This window comes from Tachysurus fulvidraco, chromosome 2 (assembly GCF_022655615.1).
Source record: "Tachysurus fulvidraco isolate hzauxx_2018 chromosome 2, HZAU_PFXX_2.0, whole genome shotgun sequence".
In the NCBI taxonomy this organism is placed as follows: Eukaryota; Metazoa; Chordata; class Actinopteri; order Siluriformes; family Bagridae; genus Tachysurus; species Tachysurus fulvidraco.
Window position 1 is genome coordinate 31,830,558 of NC_062519.1, and position 26,516 is coordinate 31,857,073.

A 26,516-nucleotide genomic window follows, 5' to 3' on the forward strand; every position below is an offset into this window, starting at 1 on the left:
AGCAGATGCAGAGGCAGGTGTTCAAGCGCCAAAATAATAAATCTTTATTTTCAGTGTCACATCTGTTACTTCAAAACACCAAGATAAGGGCTGTTGCTTTTGAAACACTGTCCACTGTGTAATAAATAATAAAATAAATAAGAATATTTTTTTATTTACAGGGCATTTTTGTCAGGGCTGCAGGGAGCCACAGCAAGGGGCTGAAGAGCCGCAGGGTGCCGACCCTCGAATTAGAAGTGCGTTAATTCAATACATGAATTCTAAATTAAACCTGGGATTGGCAGATGCATTACCGTCAGTGCTGCTGATACAGAGTATTAAACAACACCTTCTGATAGTTCATCCCTCCATATATCCAATTTTGTAATATTTATCCTACACAGAGTTGCAGGGAGTCTGTAGATGGCTCAGGGTACAAGATGAAGGACAAAAGCTTTTTAAACTCACCTTGACTACTAGGTTGAACAGCTGCTTGGTTCTTCTGGGCAAAATCTTTACTCTGTGAAGGGGGAAAAAAGAAAATCACTTTAAGACGTCAAGACTTGACGTACAGAACCGTATCCCAAAGTGGGCGTGGCTTATGACCAAACCAACAAATGTTGTCATGAACATTATCAAAAATCACCAAAAAATGCTAAAAAAAAGTTTTTAAGAGTGCATAAGTTGATAACCTTATTACATAAGTACAGCCTTAACCTAAACATTTCCCCCAATAGGCCTAAAGTCCAGTCTAGAATTTGACACTTCCTGTATACCTGGCTAGAGGAAGATCTGATGCAAGCTAGCTGCTATAACTGTGTTTCTGAAGATGGGCAAGTAACAAATCATGGTGTTAAGTAGATTAATGCTCTGAAAATGTTCCACACAATTGCACCTTTCTGATTTTTATGCAGTGTTTGGTTGTATTTTACCCTAGACTTCAGATAAACTGAGTAGGCTACTATATTATAATCACATAAACAACACCATGTACATTCTAACCAGTTTGCAACAAAAGATGAAGGCATGGAAAGCTGGAACAGAAGTCTAAGAATAGTAATACGCCTTAGACGGAAGAATAAAAGACATGTAAATTGTTTCTGATCCCTGTGGGCGATTTGTATGAGGAAACTTCATCTTACCTTGTTCGTACTGTTGCTGCACTCAGGCAGGAGACTCTTGCAGCTTTTGTGAACGTTAACAGCACAATCTGCAAAAATAAAAGGGAAATGATTACAAATAGGAACAAAACAATAGATAATGACTTCCTTTCCACTGCCTTCCCAAAAGCATCCTGGTACCATTAATCATGAGCCCTTTCAAAAAAAAGTGAACTGTGAAGATACAGACCATAACATCATCAGGCTTTAAAAAAACGTATGGGTTCTTTCTATTCAAGCAAAACATTTCTTGTCCTAATTCACACTTCAGCTATAGTAGGGAGGAAATTGTTTATAACACACACTATACGGAGTCACGCAAGCCCCCGCAAACCAAAAAAACCCCACACCTGTTTAGTGACACCACTAGGATTAAACCTGTTCACAATGTGGGGAAACCTTAGACAGTTGCTGCATTCTATGTTTCAAAGAAGAAATCTACACAATGATGTGTACAGAAGTAACTCCAAGGTCTGTGTATGTGAAGAATAAAACGTGCTGTCATGCTGGTAGAGGAAATCAGCCAGCGGAGGAGTGGTGTGATGCAGCAGGATAACTCTTATTTTAAAAAATCAACATGTCCGGAAGCATTTTGTTCCTCTTGTTCCACAACAATTTGCCACAATTACATTTATGCATTTCTAAAACATATACTTAACTACAAAACATAACTAAAACTTTTTCCCTTTATGGTCATCAGCCTCTTTTTTTCCCACAGAATCAAAATCACACACACACAAACACCTTTGTCAGGTAACAGCTGTAATTCTTTAGTGCTGACACTGGAGACTCCTTCCATAGAACCCTATTTATCTAACAGCTGGATTTCATCAAGACATTCTGTGTTGAATGAGGCATTTGAACTCCTGCTGATTTGCAAAGCGTCTCACTGCCTTTAACATTGGTGTGACAGTTTGCATGTCTGGTCATGTGACCTTTTGGGCCAATGCAAGATGAATATTCAAGTGTAAGCTATTTATTCTGATGCCAAAAAAGACCAAAGAAAATAAATACACGAATAAATAAATAAACAAACAAATAAAAAAAAAAGTTAAAAACACGATTTGTAAGGTTTACTCTACCCCCAGTTTCACATGCGCTAGAACAGGGAGCGGCTTATCTCCTCATTTACTAATCCTTTTATCACATCGCATCATCCAGACAATCTGAAGAGGAACCTTGGTCAGAGGCATGAACACTGCTAATAAGAACATACTAGTAGGCACAAACAGAAAAGAAAAAAAAAATCCTGTATTTATGCCTCCTGATTACTAGTTTCTTCCCAGATGTGTGCCAAGCAACAGTAAAGAGAAGAGCAAAGCCAAAGCCGTGCTTCGTTTTTGTTTTCTAATGGCTCACAAAACTGGAGCTTTCAGAAGCAAAACATGTTCACGTCCTGCATCCCTTACCCTTAAGCAAATCCACTTTTCCACCAAATACATTTTACTCACATCGTTCTGACTTCTGTTTTAACTGGAAAGACCTTGTTGTAAAAGTAATATTCATAATAATCCAAGCGATCACAAGGAAGAAATCTGGGGGGGGAGCAGGGAAGCGTGTTAAAACACAGTGTCACAGACCTGCCAAGTGCAATCAGCACCATGTGACTACTCGGTCCAACACACAGAGAGGCCAAGAAATGCTGATGTGAGAGGAAAAAAGTCAGCACTTCATGTCTAAGAGCTCTAAAGCAGAGAAACAAGGGACAGGGTTTGTGAAATGAAGGATTAGGAAGTCCACAAAGGCTTCATTTTAAGCAAAGAATGCATAATTTTTTTGTAGAGAATTTGTAAAGCTTTTTTCACGGCATTTAATTCAGATGCTGAAAGCTAAGAAAAAAAAAATACACAAAGCAAAAAGTTCCCGCAAGTCTACAACAGACCAATAATACAGTCCCAATGGAAATGTTAATGGGAGGGAGAGAGAGAAAAAAAATACATCGCACTTAATCCAGTGCTCTTCAAGACTTTTACTTTAGAAATCAAAAAACATTTAAGCATCAGTATGAACTCTGATTATAACACGATAAAATGTGCCTCGTCTCACTCGCAGCATGCTAAAGTGCTCAATTGACATCATATTAGCCTTCGAGATACAACACACTCCCTCAAAGCTAAACAAACTAGACAGTACATAGAGAACAGTGATGTTTTTAATCAAGAGCCTTTTTTTCAGGTGTGAGGGCTCAACACCACCTTCACACATGCGTGTATACCGTAACCGGGACAAGGTCCAAGACAGCAACAGGCTGGGTTTTTGGAAGTTAGGAGTTTAAGCCAAGGTTAAAGCATTAAACAGAAACACAGGATCATCACTGGGAGACACGAGTGGTAGTAAAAATACTGACTTGTACCGATTACAATATATAATCTCAATCTCCCAAAAATGTTACATCAACACACACAATCACCACCTTTTCCAAATAAATAAACTCAACACATTTATTCACCATTAAGTGATGGTTAGAAAAACACACAAAACATGTTAAGTTTACTGCTAAAAAGCTGCTGCCGTTGGAGCGAAATGCAGGTCAACACAAGAGTCAGTAGGAGTCAACAAACATGACTATTGTTTACACAGGAGAGAAAAACTACCTCATGAAAAGAAAGCAACTTTTTTATTTATTTGGCACAATTTATATATGAATTTTTGGTTTGTATTTTGTTAAACATGATGTTGTTAAGAATCTTATTAGCTTTTAGCCACACCTAAATTAAAACCGTCCTTTTCATCGTTTGTTGTCTTGGCATCGAACGCGTCATCAAAAGGCGACCAAGTATTGTGATCTAATAAGCTAACTTAGCCCTCCATTTACTTTGAATGTTTTTAAACACTAGGCTAGCTGGTGCTAGCGTTTGTAAATAGTTAGAAATAAACAAATCAACGTTGTGTAAAGAAAAACGGTTCAAGCTAATTCTTGTGATTTAAAAAAATACAAATGAATACAACATAACTGCGAAAACTCTGATATAACTGGGGTCTGGTCGGGTTAGTGAGCTAAAGCTAAAGCTAAAGTGAATACTTATTAGGAATAATGATGGCGAACAGGTGATGCGTGCAATTAAAGAAAAAGAAGCGCAAATATCAGTGTAATTAATAACGTAACATCGTACAACGTGGGATCAGATTCAGTAAATCTACTTAATAAAAACATATTAAAATATATATATATATATACACAACAATAAACAAATCAGGCCGAAATGCTTTGCTAATGATGGTAGACATTAAACAATAAAAGCTGCGCGCGCACTCTCTCTCACACACTCACACACACACACAGAGACAAACGGCACCTGTAGCGCGCGTGACGCACCTGAGCGGCTCAGAGACACGATTGCTCTCGCATACAAACCGTTTCCTTACAGGATTTTATTTCAAAGTCAAAACAACTCTATTTGACAACCGCTTCTTCGTTACAGCCACTAGTAATCCGACTGCTTGGGCTACAGTGGAGTTATCTCGGCTCCATCCCAAATCTCAGCCTACTCCCTATGGTCCTGCACTACATGGGTCCTCCATCCAAGACTAGTCACTGTAGCCTGTGTAGTTCACTACATATACAACATGAAGTGGTTTGTGATTCTTCCTCTGTCCTCTCCCGAGCTCCCAAAGCATTGTGGGAGCAAAAGTGTTTACAGGAGGTTTAGTGAACCAATCAGTGCTGTTTCTGATCATGAACATAATAATAATAATAATAATAATAATAATAATAATAATCACAGTACCATCACACGACTGTTGAATTCCAACATATAAACTGAATTGAAACCATATAAACTATAGCAATTAAATCATTCATTAAAAAAAACAAATAAACAAACAAACAAACAAATAAATAAAAGTAATAATTACCAAATTGCTGTGGTATAAGAGGAATAAGTCAACATTATTTTTGTCATTGCTTTAAAAAGGTAAATAGGTGGCCGAATCTATTGGCTCTTGTAGCTCTTGTAGAGTCCGAATGACCAAATATAATAACTTCTCGTCATTGTTTAAGTGGAGAAAGATATTTAGACTGCCATCAATTAATATTACTGAGACAATAAAAAATAATTTACTGTTCACTTGATTTCAAGAGGTGAGGAAACGACTGTGTTGTGTTTTTCACTTTCTTTCGTTTTCCCCCCTCACTTTTCTCACAGTACCACAGAGGTATGAACTACACACAGATGACTTAAATAATCTGTTAAGGGAAGCCTGGAAATATGATATAAAAAGATGTATTAAACCAACTTGAAATATGCATAACATTCCCACAAATATTGGCATAATATTTTGGACTAAAAATGCCTTAAGATTGAAAATGAAAATCGATGAGTGTAATTTGTGTGTGCAGCTTTGCTGTTCCTGAGACTGATGACGTTAAGCTGTAGCTTTCCACCTTCAACTCATGCCACATGGAGCCTGATGAAATATATCAGCTCGATTTGTTTAGTAAGCAAATTCCGCTCAAACAATTATCCATCATATTCCCCAGTCACACAGAGTAATGCTTTTCAATGGCTGCTTGTTCCTTAGTGATCATGGCTTTCCTCAGCCTGTGTGACTAAACATGAACATGAACGACCCTCTTTGGACACGTAGTTATAAACCTAAGCCACAAACAGACAACTCATCAGTGTTGCTTCCTCTTTTCTTTTATGCTGATCATTTCAGTGTGAACTTGCCAAACCCAGTTTAAGCTAAAACCCAGTGCAATTCTTTATCTGGCACACAAGCAGCATTTCCCTGTCCTGCACCTTTACTTCCGATCATTTGGAATATTCCATCAGCTCATTATTAAACCCCTTAGTTTAAAGAGTGAGTCAATCATTCACTTATGATCTCAAAGGGCCAACATTACAGATTAAATTTAATCCTTAGATCTGAGCTGTAGGATAATTACATAATCTTTATAACTAGGTATCCAAATAACATCGTAATAATCAATGACATTAGCAAACAGAACTATATAAACAATGGTGACTTTATTAACAAAGTCAATCACCTCATGCCACATGACTTCCCAAAATATTAAAACTATGTACACCAAATTACAGTAAATCCAGCTGAACATATCTGAAAGTAAATGTAAGCATGCTGGATAAAATTAGCACAGGGAACTTTCTCCTGGTATTCAAAAGTGATGTGGTCTTTTAAAAAAAAAGCACTAATGGGCTGTACAGACATTATTTCCCCTTTCTTCTAAACAGCGAGGTGTAAAAACTGCCATGCTGCATTTTCATTAGACTGAGGAAGTAAGAGAGACAGAATGAACTCACGCTTTCTCTAAATGACCACCAGTGATTTTTTTATTTGAAGTTCTTGTTGATAATATTACTAGGATAGCCATCACTTATCTCAGAAATATTGCTACGATATATAATATAATAAAAAAACAAAAACTTCATGCTTTTGTTACCTATAGGGTGGATTATTATAAGGCAACAATGCCTGGAATTTACAGTAAAAAGAAGATGGCAGAGATTAGATTGTGCCTTATATAATTCATAATTTGTGTGATTTACAAAATTTCTTTGTACTGTCACCACATGCAGCAATTTTATGTAGCATATCAATCTGCCGTTTTACACAGCTTTTTGCAGCTTATTATTTTTTCTGGACACAACATTCAGAATATTCAGATTATATGTATGTAGTTCACACCTGCATGGATGGCAGATTATTCTTGAGTTTCTGTGATAGCGCTCTTCATCATCTAATTTCGAGACGAATGAATAGTAAGAATAGTCCTAGTTGCACTTATCATCACATTAATCACTAAAAATGTGGTTATATTTAACAAAATAACTTCCATTATTATTACTGTACTTACTCTGGGGGATGTGGTAGCTTAAGGTGTTGGACTACTGATCAGAAGGTTGTGAGCTCAAATCCCAGGTCTACCAAGCTACTACTGCTGGGACCCTGAGCAAGGCCCTTTTTTATTAGATGTAAATTGCTGTGGATAAGGGTGTCTGCCACATTATTCAGATTGTACAGCTGATAAACTATAACTTGATACAACATTTTCATATGTCCGTTGCAAGCAGACAGTATCACAATCATAATCACACGTCTCATTTGCACATGATCCACCCCATGTGTATCTTTCATGCAGCTATTTAATAATCTTACAAGTCAGTAGTTACATCTGAGGTCTACTGTAAATGCACACATCCATATTTTCTGTAGTAAATACTCACTGTGTATGCTTAACCCTTGTATCTTATCTAATAAGTTGTGATACTAAATAATAAATAATTATCTGATAGTTATTCTATTCTGGTAGTTATAGAACAAACTCCCTTTACCTGCTAGGCACAATACCCATTTTAGCTCAATTACAAAACTCAAAAAGCAAACAACAGACACCAAATTTTCTGGCAGAAGGTCTAAATTTGGGGTGATTGACATCAAACTATCTATTAAATATAAAATTGCACTGTAGTTATATTAGACTAGTGGCAGCTCATTATAATTGGATAGATCATTTTTTAATCCCTTCTAACAAGGTATTAGAGGTTAAGACTGGGATTTTTGTGCACACTGGGACTCTTGATTTGTGCAGACACTACATGCAACTTGGGAAGAGCAAACACGTGGAGCAAATAGAAATTAAACAGGCTTCTTTTTGACAGTAGCTGTGGTTAATGCTGTGGGGTGTGTGCTGTGTGTGGGGAGCACATGCAGGGCCGTGTACACATGCAGATGTTCGCAAGTTGGTGTAGTGGCTGTGTGTTTAGTACTCACTGACACACTGCAGACCATGCTTCCTCTGCAGGGTCTTGCTGCACACTGAGCATGTGGCTCGGCTCGAGAAAGAGCCACGCACAAGCTGGTGGCCATTACAGCTGCTGCTAACCGCATAAGTGCTCTCCTTCAGCTCCCTTTCTCTCTCTTTTTCCTTCTCTTTTTCCTTTTCCCTCTCTCTGTCTCTCTCTTTCTGCTGCTCTTTTTCACGGTTCTTACCCTGGAACAGAAACAAGACAGAAAAGAACATGCTTTAATCTATTTGTTTATATACCGTATGTCTAACATACAGTAGCAATGTGAGTTATTACAGTATGTGCATGCGTGTGCAGTGATATAATACCAATCATCATCCATCCATCCTCTAACCCAAAACCCTTCTAAACAATCATCCACCCCTGATTCATTTTGTCATTACACCATTAAGCATTAAGCCATCCATGCTCTCATCCATTCATCTATCCTTGACGTTCCATCTCATCCATTTTGTCATTAATTCAAATCAGCCATCCATCACATCAACCACTGAACAATAAAATCCACTCATCCTATCATCCTACCACCCATCTATTCACTCCATCACTCATTCTAACATCCTGCTATAGCACCAAATATATGTTCATGCATTTGTTCACTCATTATCCACTTACCCACTCATCCACCCAGAAGACCTGATAGATCCTGTCATCTATACAATGTCCCATCCTAATATTCATCCATCTGATTATTTATCTATCTTCAATTTCTCTACCTATTTTCACAAACATCCACTAATGTACTTGCTACAATCTACACATGCACACGATGTGCCATGGAATTCAGTAAGATGGCCAAACTATTACAAGATAAATGTTACAGTTAAAATCTTAAATAAGAAAAAAACAAGGAAGTTACAGCATATATTGCAGCAGTGTTTCCTGTAAACCAATGCATGGTGCTCAAACCCAGAGGAAGTGTGTTATCCTGCAGAATAACAATCACCATGAGTGTATGTGTCCTCACCTTGTCTTTGTTGAAGGATCCGGCCATTTTGTTCTTCAACGAGCTCAGAGTACGCTTCACCTTTGTGCCTTTCTCTGTTCTCTCCATTCTCTCCTCTTCCTCCTCATTCCTAACATTTCCAGAGACCAGGATTAGTGGAAGATTTTAGAGTATGTGAGTGAAAGTAAAATTAAAAGGATGGGAAAACATCGGGTGGTTAATATTTGGTTAATAGTTTTTCTCAGCATCTCTAAATATTAAATAAATAATTAGTCTCCATCATTAAAACATAGAGGCCAGTATAGAGACTACCCCTCCTTCACTTCTTGCTTCTAGTTTAATAAAGTGCATATAGGAGAAAAAACATGGCTGGACTTACTCGATGGAGAGAAATTCATACCAGGTGAAATTTTCTTTCCTGACAGCACTTCTACGATTGGCCCTATGCAAGACACACACACACACACACACACACACACACACACACACACACACACACACACACACACACACACACACAGAGAGAGAGAGAGAGAGAGAGAGAGAGAGAGAGAGAGAGAGAGAGAGAGAGAGAGAGAGAGAGAGAGAGAGAGAGAGAGAGAGATTTACTTTTACTGTATAACACAAATGAAAGTGCAGACCACAGAGACACTATAGCCAGGAAATCATGTCAGACACACTCATAGTGCTCATGCTGAATCACAGGTATTATTTTTGTCTCAAAATAAGTGCAGTGAATGACTGTGATCATTGACTGAAGCATCAAACTCTCATATTAGCATAAATAAAGGAACGATTTAGGCAAAAATGAAATGCACACAGTGTCCTGAGGTATGTTTGGTGATTGATGTGGGTAGTAAAAAATAACTTTCTCTCTCAGCACATACTGTAGCTGGGAGCCAGACACAGACAGGGAATATAGTCTAGTGACTACAAATGGTGTGAGCGAAGGAACTGTAAGCTTCCAATAATTTTTAGCAAATTTACACTAATTAAAGACACTAAAAGTGTGTTCAGTGAGTGTGCGTTTTATTTTTGGGTAAACATTTCCTGTAATGCTAACCATGCTCTGCGGATTGTGTGGTCACTGGTCCTTGCATGCTGCTGGAGGCCAGTCAGGTGTGTGTGTGTGTGTGTGTGTGTGTGTGTGTGTGTGTACAGTATGTGTGAGTGTCTGCGCTCTAGATATACAAGGCTCCTGTCATGCTGTTTACTTACCAATGATACAGCTTAAGCTCATGCAGAACCTTTTGTACCATTATCCTAAGACAAACAAGACACAGAGACTAAACGTGTGTGTGTGTGTGTGTGTGTGTGTGTGTGTGTGTGTGTGTGTGTGTGTGTGTGTGTGTGTGTGTGTGTGTGTGTGTGTGTGTGTGTGTGTGTGTGTGTGTGTGTGTGTGTGTGTGTGTATGTGTGTGTGTATGTGTGTGTGTGTGTTAAGTAGTAGTAGTAGTAGTATTAGGAGGAGGAGCTGGGATAAATGTTGGGGTTGTGAAACAAATCACACAACCTCACTCTGTTTAGTCTCTTTGTACAGAATAATCTGATTGACTTCTCTGAAAAGGACAAATTCAGTGCTCTTAAAGATCAAGCTAGAACATGAAGAACATGTATTTTGGATGTGTAAGTAACAGAAAAGCAACCTGTGATTTACTGATTGATTCTTTGGTTCATAAATCATGAGTCATTTACATACCACAAGCTCACCAGCGTAACTCTGTTTCAGGATACTAAATTCACAAAAGAGAATTTCTCATCTGACATCTAACTTTGTTGGCAATATTTTGACTATTTTTGCCTGTGTCACCTCAAACTAAAAGAGTGAAGAATAAAAAGCAAAGGAAATATGCACAAAAGCAGAATATTAGAGAAAAAAGAGAAAGAAATATGGTGTACATATGAATCAACAAAATACAAGAGACAAACAGGAATTTGTGAGAAAAGAGAAACAAATACACATGCCCAGGAAACAGGGATCAAAACTCTATTATTTCTTGTTGTTGAGATTTTACCCTTTAGCTTTTGTACCTTTCCTAGTTATAATACACCTCAAACTATGGAAAATGTGTACAACATGATAAAAAATAAACTGCGTAAACCACAAGTGTACTATGTGGCTGAGGATGAGAAAGTTTTTGAATGTCATTTATTACATAACATATCACATAAATATGTTTAAAAAAAATCTGTCACAGTCACACACTCCTGACCATCTTTATAAACCAGTATGAGATAAATTTCAAGTGATGTTTATAAAGTTCTCACTGATGCTAACTCTAGTAAACTGTTGACTTGGTGGAGATCTGTGTATTTTGGTGGACATTCTGTGCAGATTCATGGAGGTAAAACAGAAATTCAAATATTATTCAACCCAACCTACTTAACATTCAAATATTGACATATCGTACCCAATGCACTTTTAAAACTAAAGCTTTAAATATATCCTACATGCAGGTTTCATGGCAAAAGATGCATGTTAAAGGTACAAATGCGGTAGACTTGGCAGGACCGCTTTAACAGCAAGAAAGCATACAGTTCAGTAAAGTTTTCATTCTGAGAGACAAAAAAAAACTGTTGAAAAGTTTTGAGGTATTGATTTAACAGGCTCTGTGTGTGTGTGTTGTGTGTGTGTGTGTGTGTGTGTGTGTGTGTGTGTGTGTGTGTGTGTGTGTGTGTGTGTGTGTGTGTGTGTGTGTGTGTGTGTGTTTGCATAAACCACTACTTAAAGAAAAATTTAGGAAAAAATGATGAGAATGAAAATCAGTAACCCAATTCAGCTGATGGTACACAGGGATCTGACTCAAATAACAAAGAGCAGGGGGCAGGATTGTGGTGACCTAGTGGTTAAGGTGTTGGAGTTCAAATCCCAGGGCCACTAAACTAAGCCCTGAGCGAAGCACTTAACCCTTAATTGTAAAAAAAAAAAAAAAACCCCACAAGATAAAATGTAAATAACTCTGTATAAGGATGTCTGCCTAAATGTATAGAACAAAATAAAGGCATAATTGAATGAGCCTAATACAACATTCAGTATACAGGTTTTGTCTGACTTGCAGATTTATTCATTTGACTAAGTGAACAGAATAAAGATGGAGTGTTTGCTGACATATGAATGTGTTGAACTTACATGTGACATTGGCCTTCTGCTGAGCGCAAATTCTCATCTGAGTCATGTTCCTCTGAAACAGACAGAATATCCTTTAATTAACCCTTAAATAAACCCTTCTCAATTTAATCATTTAACTTAATAAGGTAGAGAGTAATTGTGTGATCAGCTCTAACCTCCAGCAGCTCGGGCCTCCTGTTTAGAAGTTTGCAGAATGTGTGAGATTCTATCAGCTTGAGACTTCTCATCTGACGACACAATCTCCGATCGGGAATACAGCTGCTAAAGAGCAAAGGAGTTTGTAAGCGTGTGTGTATTACGGAGGATTACAGATTCTATAGCTTTTGCATTGTGCATTACTGGGGATTTGGTGAGCTCTGTCTCTTCATTTGTAGCAAATTCCTCCACCGAGCTCAGAGACTGGCTCTGATCCTCTCGCTCCCCATCACTGTCTATACTCCTGGTGTCCAGACTAAACCTAAACACACACAAACACACACACACACACACACACACACACACACACACACACACACACACACACACACACACACACACACACACACAATAAAGCTACTACAATACTCACTGTAATACATTTCATCTAATCAGCTTCAAACTAACAGTCTGTTTAACAGTTGATAAGTTTAAATATAGATTATGCTGTTAAGTTAAAAACACGTTTATTTTAATTACACACCAACTTAATTAAGATTTTTTTTCATGTTAATATAACTCTCTTATGAGAAAAGTAATTGCACAAATAAAATTAGTTTGTGTGTCTCTATGCTAGCTACTGTGCTACACACAGTACAGTACAATGATCTTTCCCTACTGAGTTTAGTTGAGTTTATACCTTCTTGCAGCCTTTTATTGAAATTATGGATGTGGCTAGATGGAGCCATGCTGTGGTTTGAAAATTGACTGCATCTTTCTAAAAACAAGATGGGATTAACGTCTGATTTAATGTTAAACAGGCAGGTGTAGTAGAATGTAGTAAAATGTAGTAGAGCCGCAGAGTGTTCCGTCTTCTGCTATTACACTGGTTTAAAAGGGTACAGAAGCAGGATTTGAGCTGTGTGTGTGCGGAGGTTTGGTGGTTTAGACATCTCAAATCGGACGCTTGTCTCTGTGCAGTTTTATGGATGATTCCATGATGTAAAGGCTGATAATATGTTTACAAATCTGTATGTAAGCCTTTTAAACACATGTAAAGTGTCCTTCACACTACATTTGTACATGTTTCACATACATCAGCAGCATATTTTTGCCTCTAGCAGCCAACTATGACTACACTTTACCTTCAGATATAATTATTAAAATACTTCAGAAATCCATTTTATTTATTTATTTAATATTCACTCAACACTGTTACCTGAACACATTCACCTGTTTGAAATGTATGGAATTTTCCACAAGCCACATGAATGTGCATCATTTCAATTTCCTGAAGGTCATGGAAAGAAGAAAGGTATTTTCATGGATGCTAGTTAACCACATCTTCTATTTTAACAAACAACCCTGTAATTTACTTAAAACCAAAAATGGTATTTTTGACACAATGTTTTCATTAATAAATGTTTAAAAATATCCAAAATAAAATTAGGTTTGTAACAAGTATAAGGGTTTTAGATGACACTCCAGTCGTGGATTGTGTTTCTGATGTGTGCAGTTTGTCATGTCTTGTGGTTTGGTGTAGTTTGTTACTATGCACTGTGTATGTTCAGGTGTGTCATTATTGCACTCTTTGTACATTAGCTAGTTCCTCTTTTGCTTAGCAGCAGTGAGTCAATTACACAACTGAGTGAACATGCAAAAACTTTCTACTTCTGTTTTGAATTTGACTTAAACGTACTGTTTTGTCAGGAGCTTACATTCATACCCTTAAAATCATTTACAAAGAATTGAATGCATTGCTGAAAGAACTCAGAACTCAGAAAGAACACATTTTCAGCCGTGTTTATAATGCAGTGTAAAGTATTATAATCACCAGTACCAAAGAAACATAGCAGCAATTTGTACTAGAATTATTATTACAACACAATATGATACATTATATGTTTTATCTGCATATAGTTAACTTATAGATTGTTCTCATTTACATTATAATATCTAGAAATAGATATTTCTGCACTTTTTTCTCTATTAATATTAATGACTTGAAGTAAACCTCCTTCAGTTCCTAAGCACTGAAACTGGAAACTCCCTCTGTGAGTGTCAAATAAACATCTCCTTACAATCTCAAACATTATAGTAAATCTGTTTATTATTAGTCTGGGGTATCATAAAGAAATATATATCATAAAGAAAACCTCTTAAAAGATTTATGACATTATTTAGATAATATATAAGATCTGAAATATAATTTTATATATAAAATTATTCATTTTGAAACCTAGCATGAATACAGCATTTCTCAACTTTTGAGTTGCTTCTTATTTTTACAGAAGGGTGATATCATGACGCTGAAGGCTGCCTACTCACCACCAGCCCTTAATAACTTGAATACATTTTGTGGTTCCAGCTTTATGGCTGTTGACTGATGTCACCGCTGTTTATCTTGAGCTAGCAAGTTTTGCCTGTTAATATGTTGTCATAGTAATTTAGAACAAATCCACATGTTTAGGAAGAGAGTGTTGTTTTGTCAAACTCTTATTTGTGATAAAGAGGAAGTGATGTATATAGATAGAGCATGATTAAGTTTGAATGTTTATTATAGCTCACAATATATAAATGGTATGTTGTAAGCAGTCTATTTTATTATGCAGGCTGTTTGATATATACAAGTAATGAATTCGAGAGCCTTACGTATCCAACGTTATGCTATAATAAACCATATCGTTACACTGAATGCACTCCATAGTTCACTTAGGACCTGAACCTTATTTAAGAATGACATTTTAAAAAATACATTTCTATCTCACCTTCTCCCCAGGTCGAGCGGATTCAGTGGGATGTCCGAGCTGTGTCTCCGTGAAGTGGACATAGACCTAACCAGGATAGGGAAATTGTCCCTGTCCGTGTCTTCCACGTACATCTCTTCCAAACTCCCTGCTGATTCCATCCTTTCTCCCTGATCAGACAGCAGGTTTGTTTTACAGTAAGATGTGGAGAGATTTTCTATGTGTGATCCACAGTGCAGTGTGGGTGATGGGTAGATGAATAGTCCTGGCTTGGGCTGTGTTTTGTCCTCTGTGTCAATAGCCACGGGCAGGGGGCTCTCAGAAGGCTCACACTCCCCAACAGGTCTGACCTGTAGGTCTCTGAAATACTCTGAGTCTCTCAGAGAAGCACTCAGGTCCAACAAGTCGTCAGTCTCACACTCAAAATCGCTCTCAGCTAAACAGGAACTCTGAAAAAGTGAAAGAAAAACAGCACTGCATTAGTGTAGGTTATTCAGGTGAAAAAAAACCCTAATATTCCTGGCCTAGTAACTCCACAAAACACAAATATTAAAAAGAACAAACCTGAAATTGATTATTTGCCTAAAATGTTGAAATCTTTTTGTACCACAGTAATTTGCTACCGATCACAACTTTTCTTTTTATTATTTGCCTTTTTTTTTTTTTTAATCAGCTTAAAAACTCCTCTGTGCTAGAGATGTTGGAGAACTTGAAGTCATTCCCTTTCCTCTGACTGATACAAACACTGACACTGGGAACTCATTCGATAAATACTAAATAAACATCTCCTTAAAGAAAACTTCACCATATCAATAATTCACTGTAGGAACTTCATCCAATTGCAGTTAATTCACTTCACTTCAGTGTGGTGTATAGAGATTACACTAGAGTCATATTAATGACTTTATTGGAGAACACACAAAGTAAAATATTACAATGATGTAGACTCATAGTAAGTCGCAAAATTAACACTAAGGAATTCTGACACTTTACAATACATTTTCTTTCCAGTTTCTGTCTGTTTTTGTTTTTATCTTTTTGTTCTTCAGTTTTGTTCTCTTTTTGCCCAGAGCTGAACAAGGTTAATCGAGGTGTTTTTCACTAAATCTCTCATCTGTCTTATCAGTCTCTTCTTTTTACATCTAGAAAAAATAATGGTTAAGGAAGAATTATTTTTAAGGAAGATTTCAAAAAACAAAGCTGGGATTTATATACAGAACAGTGTAAAGTCTTTTCCACAAGCACATTTAAAGGCAGGGTCTCCGATTTTTGAGAAATGCTTCAGAAAACTGAGTCGGGCCGAAAAATCAAAAAATCAAAAACAAAATTCAAAACAAACGTGTAGCCATGGGCGTGAATCCCGGGGGGGGGAGGGGGGGGGGCGGAGGCGGAGGCGGAGGATTCCCCCCCCCTTTTAAAATATCGCACTCTCTATTATGAAAAATATATGTATGTATACCTAAATAATTGTGTAAGTGAAAAAAAACGCAAAAAAATGCACTTGGAAACAGTTGAGTTCCCCCTCCCCTTCCTCACAGTGGTTTGACCCACTGCTTGCTTTCCCAGTTCATCTACTACTACTACTACTCTACCCTACTCTGCACACACGAGTCAGGTGTGTGGCTGCGGCTCAATTAATGTTGAACTCCATTAAGTAGGAGATTTTATTCACTTTAAATAAAACGATTCTCTTTAATGTAGTTGATACAGACTCATTCATAAATTAGTTGCGCCAAAAATGCTGATTACCGATGTAATTTTCCATGAATGTGCTATATTAGCGATTAAAATCTGACTTATCTAGTTAACGTTAGCTTGTTTACTTGCTTGTTGCATAGTGCACTGTAACTAACACGCCAACGCCGTTTCCCATGCATTGTTTTATTTGGGACGACTTGGCATAATGTTAACTTAACATTAACGGCCACAATTAGCATATTGTTTAGCTGTGCATTTACTAAATGAGCACTGCGCTACGTCCGAACTGTATTCACTGTTTTTTTTTTTGTTGCTATAATCAATTTCTATTCTGTTCTTAAGTGTCTTAATTAATTTTAAATACCATTTTAAACCTTTTTTAATTACTTGTTTTTATTGTTGTGATTATTTTTTATGATATTTTTACTTTCTTTATGTAAAGCACTTTGAATTACCATTGTGTATGAAATGTGCTACAGTATAAATAAACTTGCCTTGCAGTGTAATAGACTAGATCAAATGACGGAGAAATGGAAAATTTGAACCTGAGAAAAACTTTGAAAATAACCATAATGACACGTCTCCATGCTACAATAATAATGATAAATGCAAAGTTTTTCACTGTGGGGACATATCTTTGTAAGTACAATTTGACTGTATTATTTGTGCCCCCCCCCCCCCTCTCAAAAATTGCTCATGAGAAATTTTAGATTTATTGTCCCCCCTACTGTTTTATGCCCATGCATGTAGCCATTGAGCAGAAAGGGGCGGGGCTTGTCAATATGCGGTGGAGAGAGTGTTCAGTGCGCATGTGTGACATTAGCAGAAAGCGATTTTAACGTTGACACGGAGGATAAAAACAAAGAAAGAAAGGCTTACGATAAGCCTGTTAATATAGGATCAGCTTTCCAGCGCTGGAGAGAACTGAAGGAGCAGGAAGTTGGCGCATATTCACAGATCGAGAAGGAAAAAAGCAACCTCGGCGTGTTAAGTTATGCCGTCCTTTGCATGATTATGATTGTGTGTCATTGTTTTGCTTGTTTTTTTTATCTGCAATCGTATTGTTCTTCCCTTCAGCTATGATAAAGACACATTTCTTTCCATTATTTACCTGGGTTACGTATGTATGTGTGGGCGGAGCTATCAATACAGGGGTGGGGCCCAATTGGGTTAGGGGCGTGTTTGTTTTGGTGATTTCAAATGTCAACATTGGCTTTCAAAAATCGGAGACCCTGCCTTTAAGGGCCCATGCATGTTGTTGCAGCTGTATTACTGTAGTTTAATTTATTCCTACACTAGCATGTTTATTAAAAAGGTTTAAAATCATTTTTGTGAGTGTTTTTCTCACCTGATCTTCAGACGTGCTGCTGAAAAAGCTGTCGGGTGAAGGTGAGGAGGAAGATCTCAACCCTGAGACAGGAGCGCTTGGTCGTGTGCATGGTTTACTCTCTGAAGCTTAGAAAAAGCATAGATAATTAACAGATTAAATCTAAAACAACATTAACAATCATTAATTTTCAACCAATACCCATTTACCATCAACCATTCAAGCCATTAATTAAAGCCAAACAAGCAACCTATCAGAGAAGATCACCTAAATAAATCATCCAGCCAAACAATTAACAAAAACAAAATCGAAACATTCATCCAGCAGCCAACCAAAATTAATCATTTAATCAGTCATTCAAACAATTGATCCATCCACCCTCTAGCCCACCAATCTGCCCCTCTGTTTATATACATCTGAGTTCAAAATTCTCAGTGCATTACCAGCAACTTCTTTTATATCACAATTAATCAAACACTTTGATACTATATTGGTCAAATTATATTTCTATTAGATTTCTCAGACGTGATCATCATTCCTCACTGATATCAGTTTAATACAGTGTGTTATTACTGAAAGCCACCGGCAAGAGAACACAAAACACACACAGAGATGTGACGATCTAGAACACTTTGTCACAGCCGCTCTGTTTATATAAAATACAGTGTTCTAACTTTGGAAAATGTTCAGATGAATTTCAGCTTCTTACAAGGGTTTCTCACCCATAAACACTGGTTTGTGTTTTTATTTTGTTTGGTTAGTTTTTTGGAAGGAAATACTAAAAAAAAGAGACTAAGAAAAGTCATGAAGAAAATCATCCAGCTGTGTTTGAGATTATTGGAAGAATTGTTAAAACTCTGGTTAACTTGTTTACACGTGATGTTGCTTTTAGAAAAGCCGATGTTCTGCTAACTGACAAAACCATCAAAACACATGAATAAAATAAAGAAAATTATTTTATACATACAGATGCACTCACAGACACACTGATGGATGGATGGATGGACAGATGGATCTATGGCAAATAATCTTAAACAGTGATGAAATCATCACAGCTGATTTGCTCATTAGGGACAAATTCAAAATACATTTTATATCAAGATATCTGTAGAAAAAATACCATTGCATTGCAAAAATACCATTCCATTGTAAATGTGTTCATAAAAGCACTAAACCAATAAAATTGAATTGACTTGAGTTCCTGAACACAAATGCATAATTAACATCTTTTTATGACAAACAGGAAGGAAATTTGTTTCAGACATTTAGTCCTGCTGTGACTTTGATCCTGTTTGGATTCATTTGAATATTTTATCGGTTTGTCTGGTGGTTACAATGATAATTCCATATAAATATTGTGGACATTCAACAAATCTCGGATGGACAGACAGATAGACAGAACCTTTTTGATGGACAGAAAAATGTTGTTATATCTATTTTGTAAAACAAATCAAGATGGCAGCTTTTCCTTTCCAAAACTGGTGCCTTGGGTGTCAGGTAGAACTGATTCCAATTCCATATCTTTAAAAATTAATGCTTTTAGTGTTTTTTTCTTTTAGCCGAGGCATTTTGCAGCGCAACTGTTTCACACAAAAAATGCCCCACATTGTAAAAATAAACATTATTTGCTAATTCCCATTTTTGCAATTTCTTACAGCATCTTGGCATCCTCTCATATCAGATCCATCCTTTTTGCTGGTAATGGCCTGATACTAGAATCATATCATTGCCATCTCTAATTATAAAACCAGGTCTTCTGGACCTGACTGTATTTACATTATTACACTGCTATTCTGGTAGGAGATAAACAGCAGCAACCTGCTGTATAAACTATAAACGTGTGTTTAATCTATCTTTATCCATGTCTTATCTCTGAGTGTATCCAGTATGAAAACAGTCAATTAAAGCTACACATTAATTAACAGGAAGTGGAAGTGCAGATGCAGTGAGGAAGCCAGAATGTAAACAGTGACTTCTCTATGAGTTATAGCACAGAAGCTCTGGTTTACTTTAGCAAAACCCGTTTGTGTTTGTTAGCGGAAATGAGCTTTAACAGCGCAGCTGGGAGCTTCGGCCATGTGTGATGTAGGAAAGAAATGATAATCATAAGAGCGATAAATTTAGTTCATACATCTATTTATCCATCATCCCAGCTACATATCCATTTATCCATCGATCCATTCCAGCTATGTATCTGTCCATCCATCCATCCCTCATCCCATCTATCTATCTATCTATCTATCTATCTATCTATCTATCTATCTATCTATCTATCTATCTATCTATCTATCTATCTATCTATCTATCTATCTACATCTCTTTGCTGTTACATGCTTTTAATTCTTCCATATTTAGAGTGCTGTATCATGGCTGTGACCTTGATGCCCATCGGTATGTGCTGAATTGTGTTTAATAACAGATCAGATATGAATAAGATAAATCTGGGAATACAGGAACTTCCTCTCTCACTCTCTGCCACTGCTGCTGCTGCAGATGTCCATAACATGCAAATGACACAAGCCAGAACCCCTTCAAGCCTCCTTCCCCCTCCCAGAATTCACTCCGGCTCATAACGTCAGATTGGTTTGCATCCACATCAAACGTGCAGTAAACCTCACTGCTGCCATTCCTGCACTGCTCTCCTTTTATGGGCCGACTCCTGACACCATACGTTACAGCCAGGGAAAGTGGAGTCTACTGTTTTAGTGGCTCAGATGGAACAGTGTGTTCACTACTACACTTTTTGCAGTATGTTTATATGTATGTGTATGTACAGTATGTGTCACTGAGCTCATGCCTAATGAAATATCATTGACAATTTACATGAAGATTCACTTTTTATCATTTATTGCAGTAGTTAGCATTAACCAACTGCATCATTAATAATAAACCACTTTAATTAGCTCTTAATAAGACATAAAACTTAATTGTCCTGAAGATGTCAGAAAACTTGTAGTTATAGCTTTACACTGAGACTGGAGTCAACTTCCATAAATGTTCCAAAAACTTGTTTACAATCATGCCATCATGTAAGTTATAAGTTTCATTTATGCCTCATACAAGTCTCTGAATAAGTTGGTTAGTAATGACATATTAGAACAGATGTATTAAACAGTTTTTAAAAAAAACTGACCTAATTTCATATTTAGTGTCAGTAAAAAAAAAAAAACTCCCATTTTAAATGTGTAATAATAAAGCACTGACCTTTAACGATAGATAAAGTTTGTTGGGAAATTTCTGGATGTATTTGGCTGTTCTTACATGATTAGATTTAAGTTTTTGATCTTGGCCTTGGAATTTAACTTGGGGGTTTCCTGGCTGTACTTTTCTGTTAATTTATTACAACAAGTCAGAGGTGGGATTAAATCAGTGGGGGTGACCCAAGTCCAGTTCTTCTTTCAGTACTCATCACTCGTATCATGAGATGACTGTAGGCGCATGGCTATCACATTGTCCTGAAGATGTTTTAACACATGCTGTAACAGTGTGTGCATCATGAGAAGTGTAATGATGGTTAAAACCACATTCATGCGCTGGATGGCCAGAAGACAAATATAGAACATCAACGTCATAAACTTTCCTAGAAACAGAAGACCTATTCACAATATAAGAACCACTCCAGTTTAAAAAAAGTAAACACGCTAACAACACTAAGTACAGACTGGTTAAACTCTACTTAGATTCTAATTAAGCAATGATTATCTCATATTAACAGCCTTCATAAGGCTCAATGATTCATCTTCCTGCAGCACTGTAGTCAATATCTGTGCTGTATGAATGCTGACAGCTGTGTCATTATAAATACCCTTCTATTCAATCTTGTCAGTGTATTGATCTATTTTGTTGAAAAGAAAACAAAAGAAATGAATCAAAAGTGTCTACCTCTCTTAAAGGACCATCGTTTCATCCAGAACTTGGAGAAGGATGGCCAGGAGTGGTTGAGGAGAGAATCAGCCATCGAGAACACGTTCAAGCAGGAAAGCAAGAAAAACAAAGAAAAGCCTGACATACAGCAGCACCAAGAGCCAACTCAATTTACTGAACATTCATGATTCAACAACATGATTCAAAGCTGAGCAGAAGAGAATGAAGCGAGAGAGAGAGAGAGAGAGAGAGAGAGAGAGGGAGGGAAGTAGGAAGAATGGGAAGAAGGGAGGGACAGAGATCGAGAACGAGCAAGGAATTACAGTAAGTGGGTAGAGAGAAAAGGAGATAGACAGCGAAAATAAGAAAAGAAAGAAAGAAAGAACACAGTAAAGCAAACACGGAGAGATGCAAGAGATGCAGAAAGACAGGGAGAGAGAGATGTACAGTAAAATAGAGACAGAGACAGACAGAGAAATAGAGAGAGAGCAGGCTGGGGGTGAAGATGGAGATGGACAGGAATGACGCATGTCGGAGGCTGAAGCTCTCAGGAGGATGTGGAGTGGATGGAGAGTGTGTTTTGGTCTAGTGCTGACAGAATGAGGACAGGATAAAGAAATTCAGAGAAAACGGATTTGGACTGAAGTTTGGGACTCATCACTTGTTTCTTTGAACCCAAAGCCAGCTCATATCTCACAGCCTGGACACCTTCATACAGGCCAGGACAGAGTCAGGAAGAAAAAACTCAGACAACACGGCGCTTGTACACAAACACATTGTAGCCGAGAGGAGAATTCATGCTAACAAGTGACAGCTGTTGTGTAAACATAGCAATTATCACAGAGGAGTTGCTACAGCTCGGATAAGCGGTAGAAAATGAGTGAGAGTGAGTGAGTTGCTACAGCAGGAGTCTGCTAAAACTTTACCTAGTAGCTAATTGCTGAAAGCTAATAATAGCTACAACACAACAATACAAATGAGTAGCAAGTAGCATTTAGTAATTTAGTAGCTACTATATCTCTCTCATAACTGGTGTGAATCAAGTGCAGAAAAAAATGCACAATGGAAAAGATTATCTACTGTGTCAGAGTCTCAAATAAAAAAATATGTATATGTATATGTATATGTATATTTCATATGTATATGTATATTTCATATGTATATGTATATTTCATATGTTTATTTAAACTGCACATTTTCACACCTGTAAATGTGTACATACAATTTCTTCTATACTCCATATGACGTCCTGTTACACTGTAGAGATTATGTCACTAAAACAAATTCCTCGCATGTGTAAACATGCCTGGCAATAAAGCTGATTCTGATTCTGATTCTGAAAAGAGAAGCATGGAGTCAAAATCCTACTTAAGTCATAGTCAAAAGTATATATATATATTTTTTTACAACAAATTCATCTTGTCTCATCCTGCATAAATAGCTAGTTTGCTAAGTGATCAAAGAAAAATATTCTGCTAACTCGCACAGACCCAGAATTTAGATTCCTATTTAGCTAGCAATTAATGACCCATTGTAATGAATGCTAAGGCACATTAGCAACAACAAAATACAACTAGCTCATTAAGTTAGGTGCTCATTTACAAAATCTAAAGTAACTAGCTAATTTCCTCATTTAAAGTTAACTCAGCTAAGACCATGACTGTGAATTTTAATGGCTGCTATTATTTTTATGTAGAAGCCAAAACAAGTGTCTGTTTTTTTGTTATACATTTTTGCATTCCAGAAAAGATACGTAGCTAAAGTCTACTAACTGATTCTGACTGTAACTAAAATTGACTTAGCCTTGCAATGCATTAGCACTCAACTATATTTATAGCTCGTTAAAAACAGCACTTTGTGATCACCTGAAAATAAAATCTAAAATGATTACCAAGAAATCAGTACAGCCATCTGCTGTACTGCAATGTGACATTTAGCCACAAGCTACTGTAAAAGCCTGCTTGCTAATCGACTAATCGTCACAGAGTGGATAAAGAAACACATGACTTTTGGCTTTATGTATGTAATAACATGGTAAGTCATTATCAGTCTATCACAAGTCACACATTCAGACACTTGGTCCACAAATGCAGATACTGATCTATACCACAGAATTAAAACCAAAAGAGAAATCAGACTAAGGCTCCAGTGACGATAAACAACAAACGGAAAGAGCTGCATGTGGGAAAAAAATAACCTAAAAAAAGGGCTTAAGCCTGTGTAGAGCCTCTGTTCATTCACAACACAGTCGATTACCCAAACTCTGCTCACTTCCTTTTGACAAGAAAAGTGAAGTACTATTGTCTGGTTGGTAAGTAAATATAAATAAATAATCTTATGTGCGGGTTATGTAAGGAATAAAATACTTCAGTACTATTACTGGAAAATGATTTACTCTCTGGTGGTAAAAACTTTCTTCTCCACACTGTTTCCAATACCAGCAAGTCCCAGTCTTACCCCAGAGCACCTACGCAACAATTACATTCTTGTTTTCGTTTTTTTTTTTTTTTTTTAATAAAAAGATGCATACTATTTCTCCCTTTGCATTTCATGTTGTGGAACATCCAAGAAACAAACATAGTCCCTGTTCTCACTTCCATTACAGCAGCTATAAAAAACAACAACAAAAATAAAAAACTCTTAAAAAAATAAAAATCAACAGCTCTGTTTTTTCTCTCTTGAATTTCATTTTAGGAAAAACAAGAAAGTGCAAAAGATAAATCTGTCCTGAACTTTACAGCTTTATCTCTGACTACACAACTCTGACAACGGTGACTCCTTCATTAAAATGTTTATACTTAAAGAATTTATACTTTACATTAGCGATCTAACTGCGATTGAACGGTTACTATAGAAACGATATAGAACTGGCACATTAATATAAACTCTTGGAACCTTCTACCAGAAATTTGACATAAACCACAATATATTCCTTTACAGTCTGGATTTCAGTGTTAATATTGTTTGCCTTCTTACATATGCAGATAAGTCAGTATGTTTTGCAGCCAAATGATTTCACTTGATTAGCACAGCATTCAGCTGCAGCTTTCTGAGCAAAACAAATGTACCACACATCAATCTGGAATGGATTAGGGCCTCTAGAAAGGCACATGAATGACATGGGAAGATTAAACTATTCTATATTTCCTACATGCAGTTTATCCCTTTAATGTTTATTACTACTAATCCTTGCTTTTAATGTTGTTATTACAGTATCAGCATCAGTACAGTATCAGCATCAGCTTGAGCGACAGCCTTACCGGTGAAAATAAAAGCCCAGTTTAGTAGTGGGGACCTAAGCCAAAAAAAAAGAGATAATACTCACCTCTTTTATGTTGTTAAATGGGAAAAAACAGCCTGGAAATGAATATGGAAGAATGAACAACTAATTCCTCAGCAGGTTTTACTAAACACGTTGTGTCTGTTAGACACAGTGTGAAGAATGAAGGTTTTAACCCTGAACTCTTTCTGACTTCCTTGTTATACATGTTTGAAAAGCAGAGAAACTCCTCCTTCAATCACACACACACACACCACATACACACACACCACACACACATATAGACACACACACACGCACGTGCACGCACACACACACACACACACACACACACACACACACACACACACACACACACACACACACAGAGTTCAAAATGCCACATTGGCAAAAAGACTGTTTGATGCTGATAGACATCAAACAGCAGCTTGTTTTCTTGTCAGCTGTAGATACGAAGATGTGTGTGTATGTGTCTGTAGGTTTGTATGTGTCTGTATGTTTTTTTTCAGACAAGTGTGATCTCACTACCAAAAATGATCTGAGTAAGTGTGCACTTTACAGCTGCTGCAGGGCAAAAAGGAAGTAAGTGGCTTTGCACAAGCTTTTTGTTTCCATCTGACTGCACCACACACCAATTCGCCCTACATCCAAACTCAACATGAAACACTTTCTTAAAACATTTCTGCTCGGCTTGAATTTGGATTTGCTTGAATTTGGTCCTGCAGATCTTTTTGCACTCCTCTGATAGTGTTATTTATGCCAATATGATTGTACATCTAGAAAAGATATTTTTGCATCAATTGTATGGATTGTTCATCCAACAAAATTATCTATGCTCTCTCTGTCTCGCTCTCTGTCTCCTGTTATTCACTAGTAATCACTAGTATCACAGTGCTATTAAACTCACTGGATTGTGAATGGTCAGAAGGTGTTGATTAATGTTGTAGTACAGGAGCTCTGACAGCGGTGCAGCTACACATCACAGCTTCATTAGAATGTTATTGTTTCTTTAGTAACAGCTCATTTAGACATCCTGAGCATCACAACAGTAAAGGGATCCTATTATCCAGAGACTGCAATATTGAATCCTGATGATGCCAGACGTCCAACGCAGTAAAGCTAGCATTCTGCCTGCGAGAGCATCTGTGAGCTCATGCATGCGTGGGTGCGAAGTGACCAAGACTGAATTAATGACGTCAGGGGAAAATATAAGTAACATCTCGGAGACTTGTACAGAGAACATGGTACATTTTCTAATATGGTGAAGTTTTCTGGAATGAGACATTTATTCAGAATGTATTTAAAGAATCTCCAGTGTCAGAGCATGTTTTCAGTCAGAGGTGAAGCTGTAAGGATTTTGTTAACAATAACTGCATACTGCTGAGGATTTTAACTTTTTAACTGTAACGATGTCAGACAGAATGTTTTATTCCTTTGTATTACATTTGTATTCATTACTCTCAAATGCCATTGATATTTT

At 37.0% G+C, this 26,516-nt stretch overlaps 1 protein-coding gene across 7 annotated transcripts in view; it reads right to left on the reverse strand.

The window, feature by feature from the left end:
* The window catches only part of arhgef18b (rho/rac guanine nucleotide exchange factor (GEF) 18b), a 47,142-nt gene extending 25,198 nt beyond the window's left edge, over positions 1–21,944 (reverse strand). Inside the window, exons 1-12 of one of the 7 annotated variants that reach the window (XM_047808429.1) lie at positions 21,775–21,944; positions 17,914–18,020; positions 14,889–15,316; positions 12,325–12,442; positions 12,141–12,246; positions 11,986–12,037; positions 10,074–10,118; positions 9,235–9,297; positions 8,877–8,985; positions 7,875–8,094; positions 1,122–1,189; positions 448–499 (exon numbers count right to left, since the gene is read on the reverse strand). In XM_047808429.1, coding sequence (XP_047664385.1) covers positions 448–499; positions 1,122–1,189; positions 7,875–8,094; positions 8,877–8,985; positions 9,235–9,297; positions 10,074–10,118; positions 11,986–12,037; positions 12,141–12,246; positions 12,325–12,442; positions 14,889–15,316; positions 17,914–18,020; positions 21,775–21,901 — 1,495 coding nt within the window. In that variant the 5' untranslated portion in view covers positions 21,902–21,944. Of the gene's footprint in view, positions 1–447; positions 500–1,121; positions 1,190–7,874; positions 8,095–8,524; positions 8,699–8,876; positions 8,986–9,234; positions 9,298–10,073; positions 10,119–11,985; positions 12,038–12,140; positions 12,247–12,324; positions 12,443–14,888; positions 15,317–17,913; positions 18,021–21,774 lie in introns of those variants that run through there. The other 6 variants (XM_027158371.2, XM_027158337.2, XM_027158330.2 and 3 more) reach the window with 6 other exon arrangements.
* Positions 21,945–26,516: the final 4,572 nt, after the last annotated feature.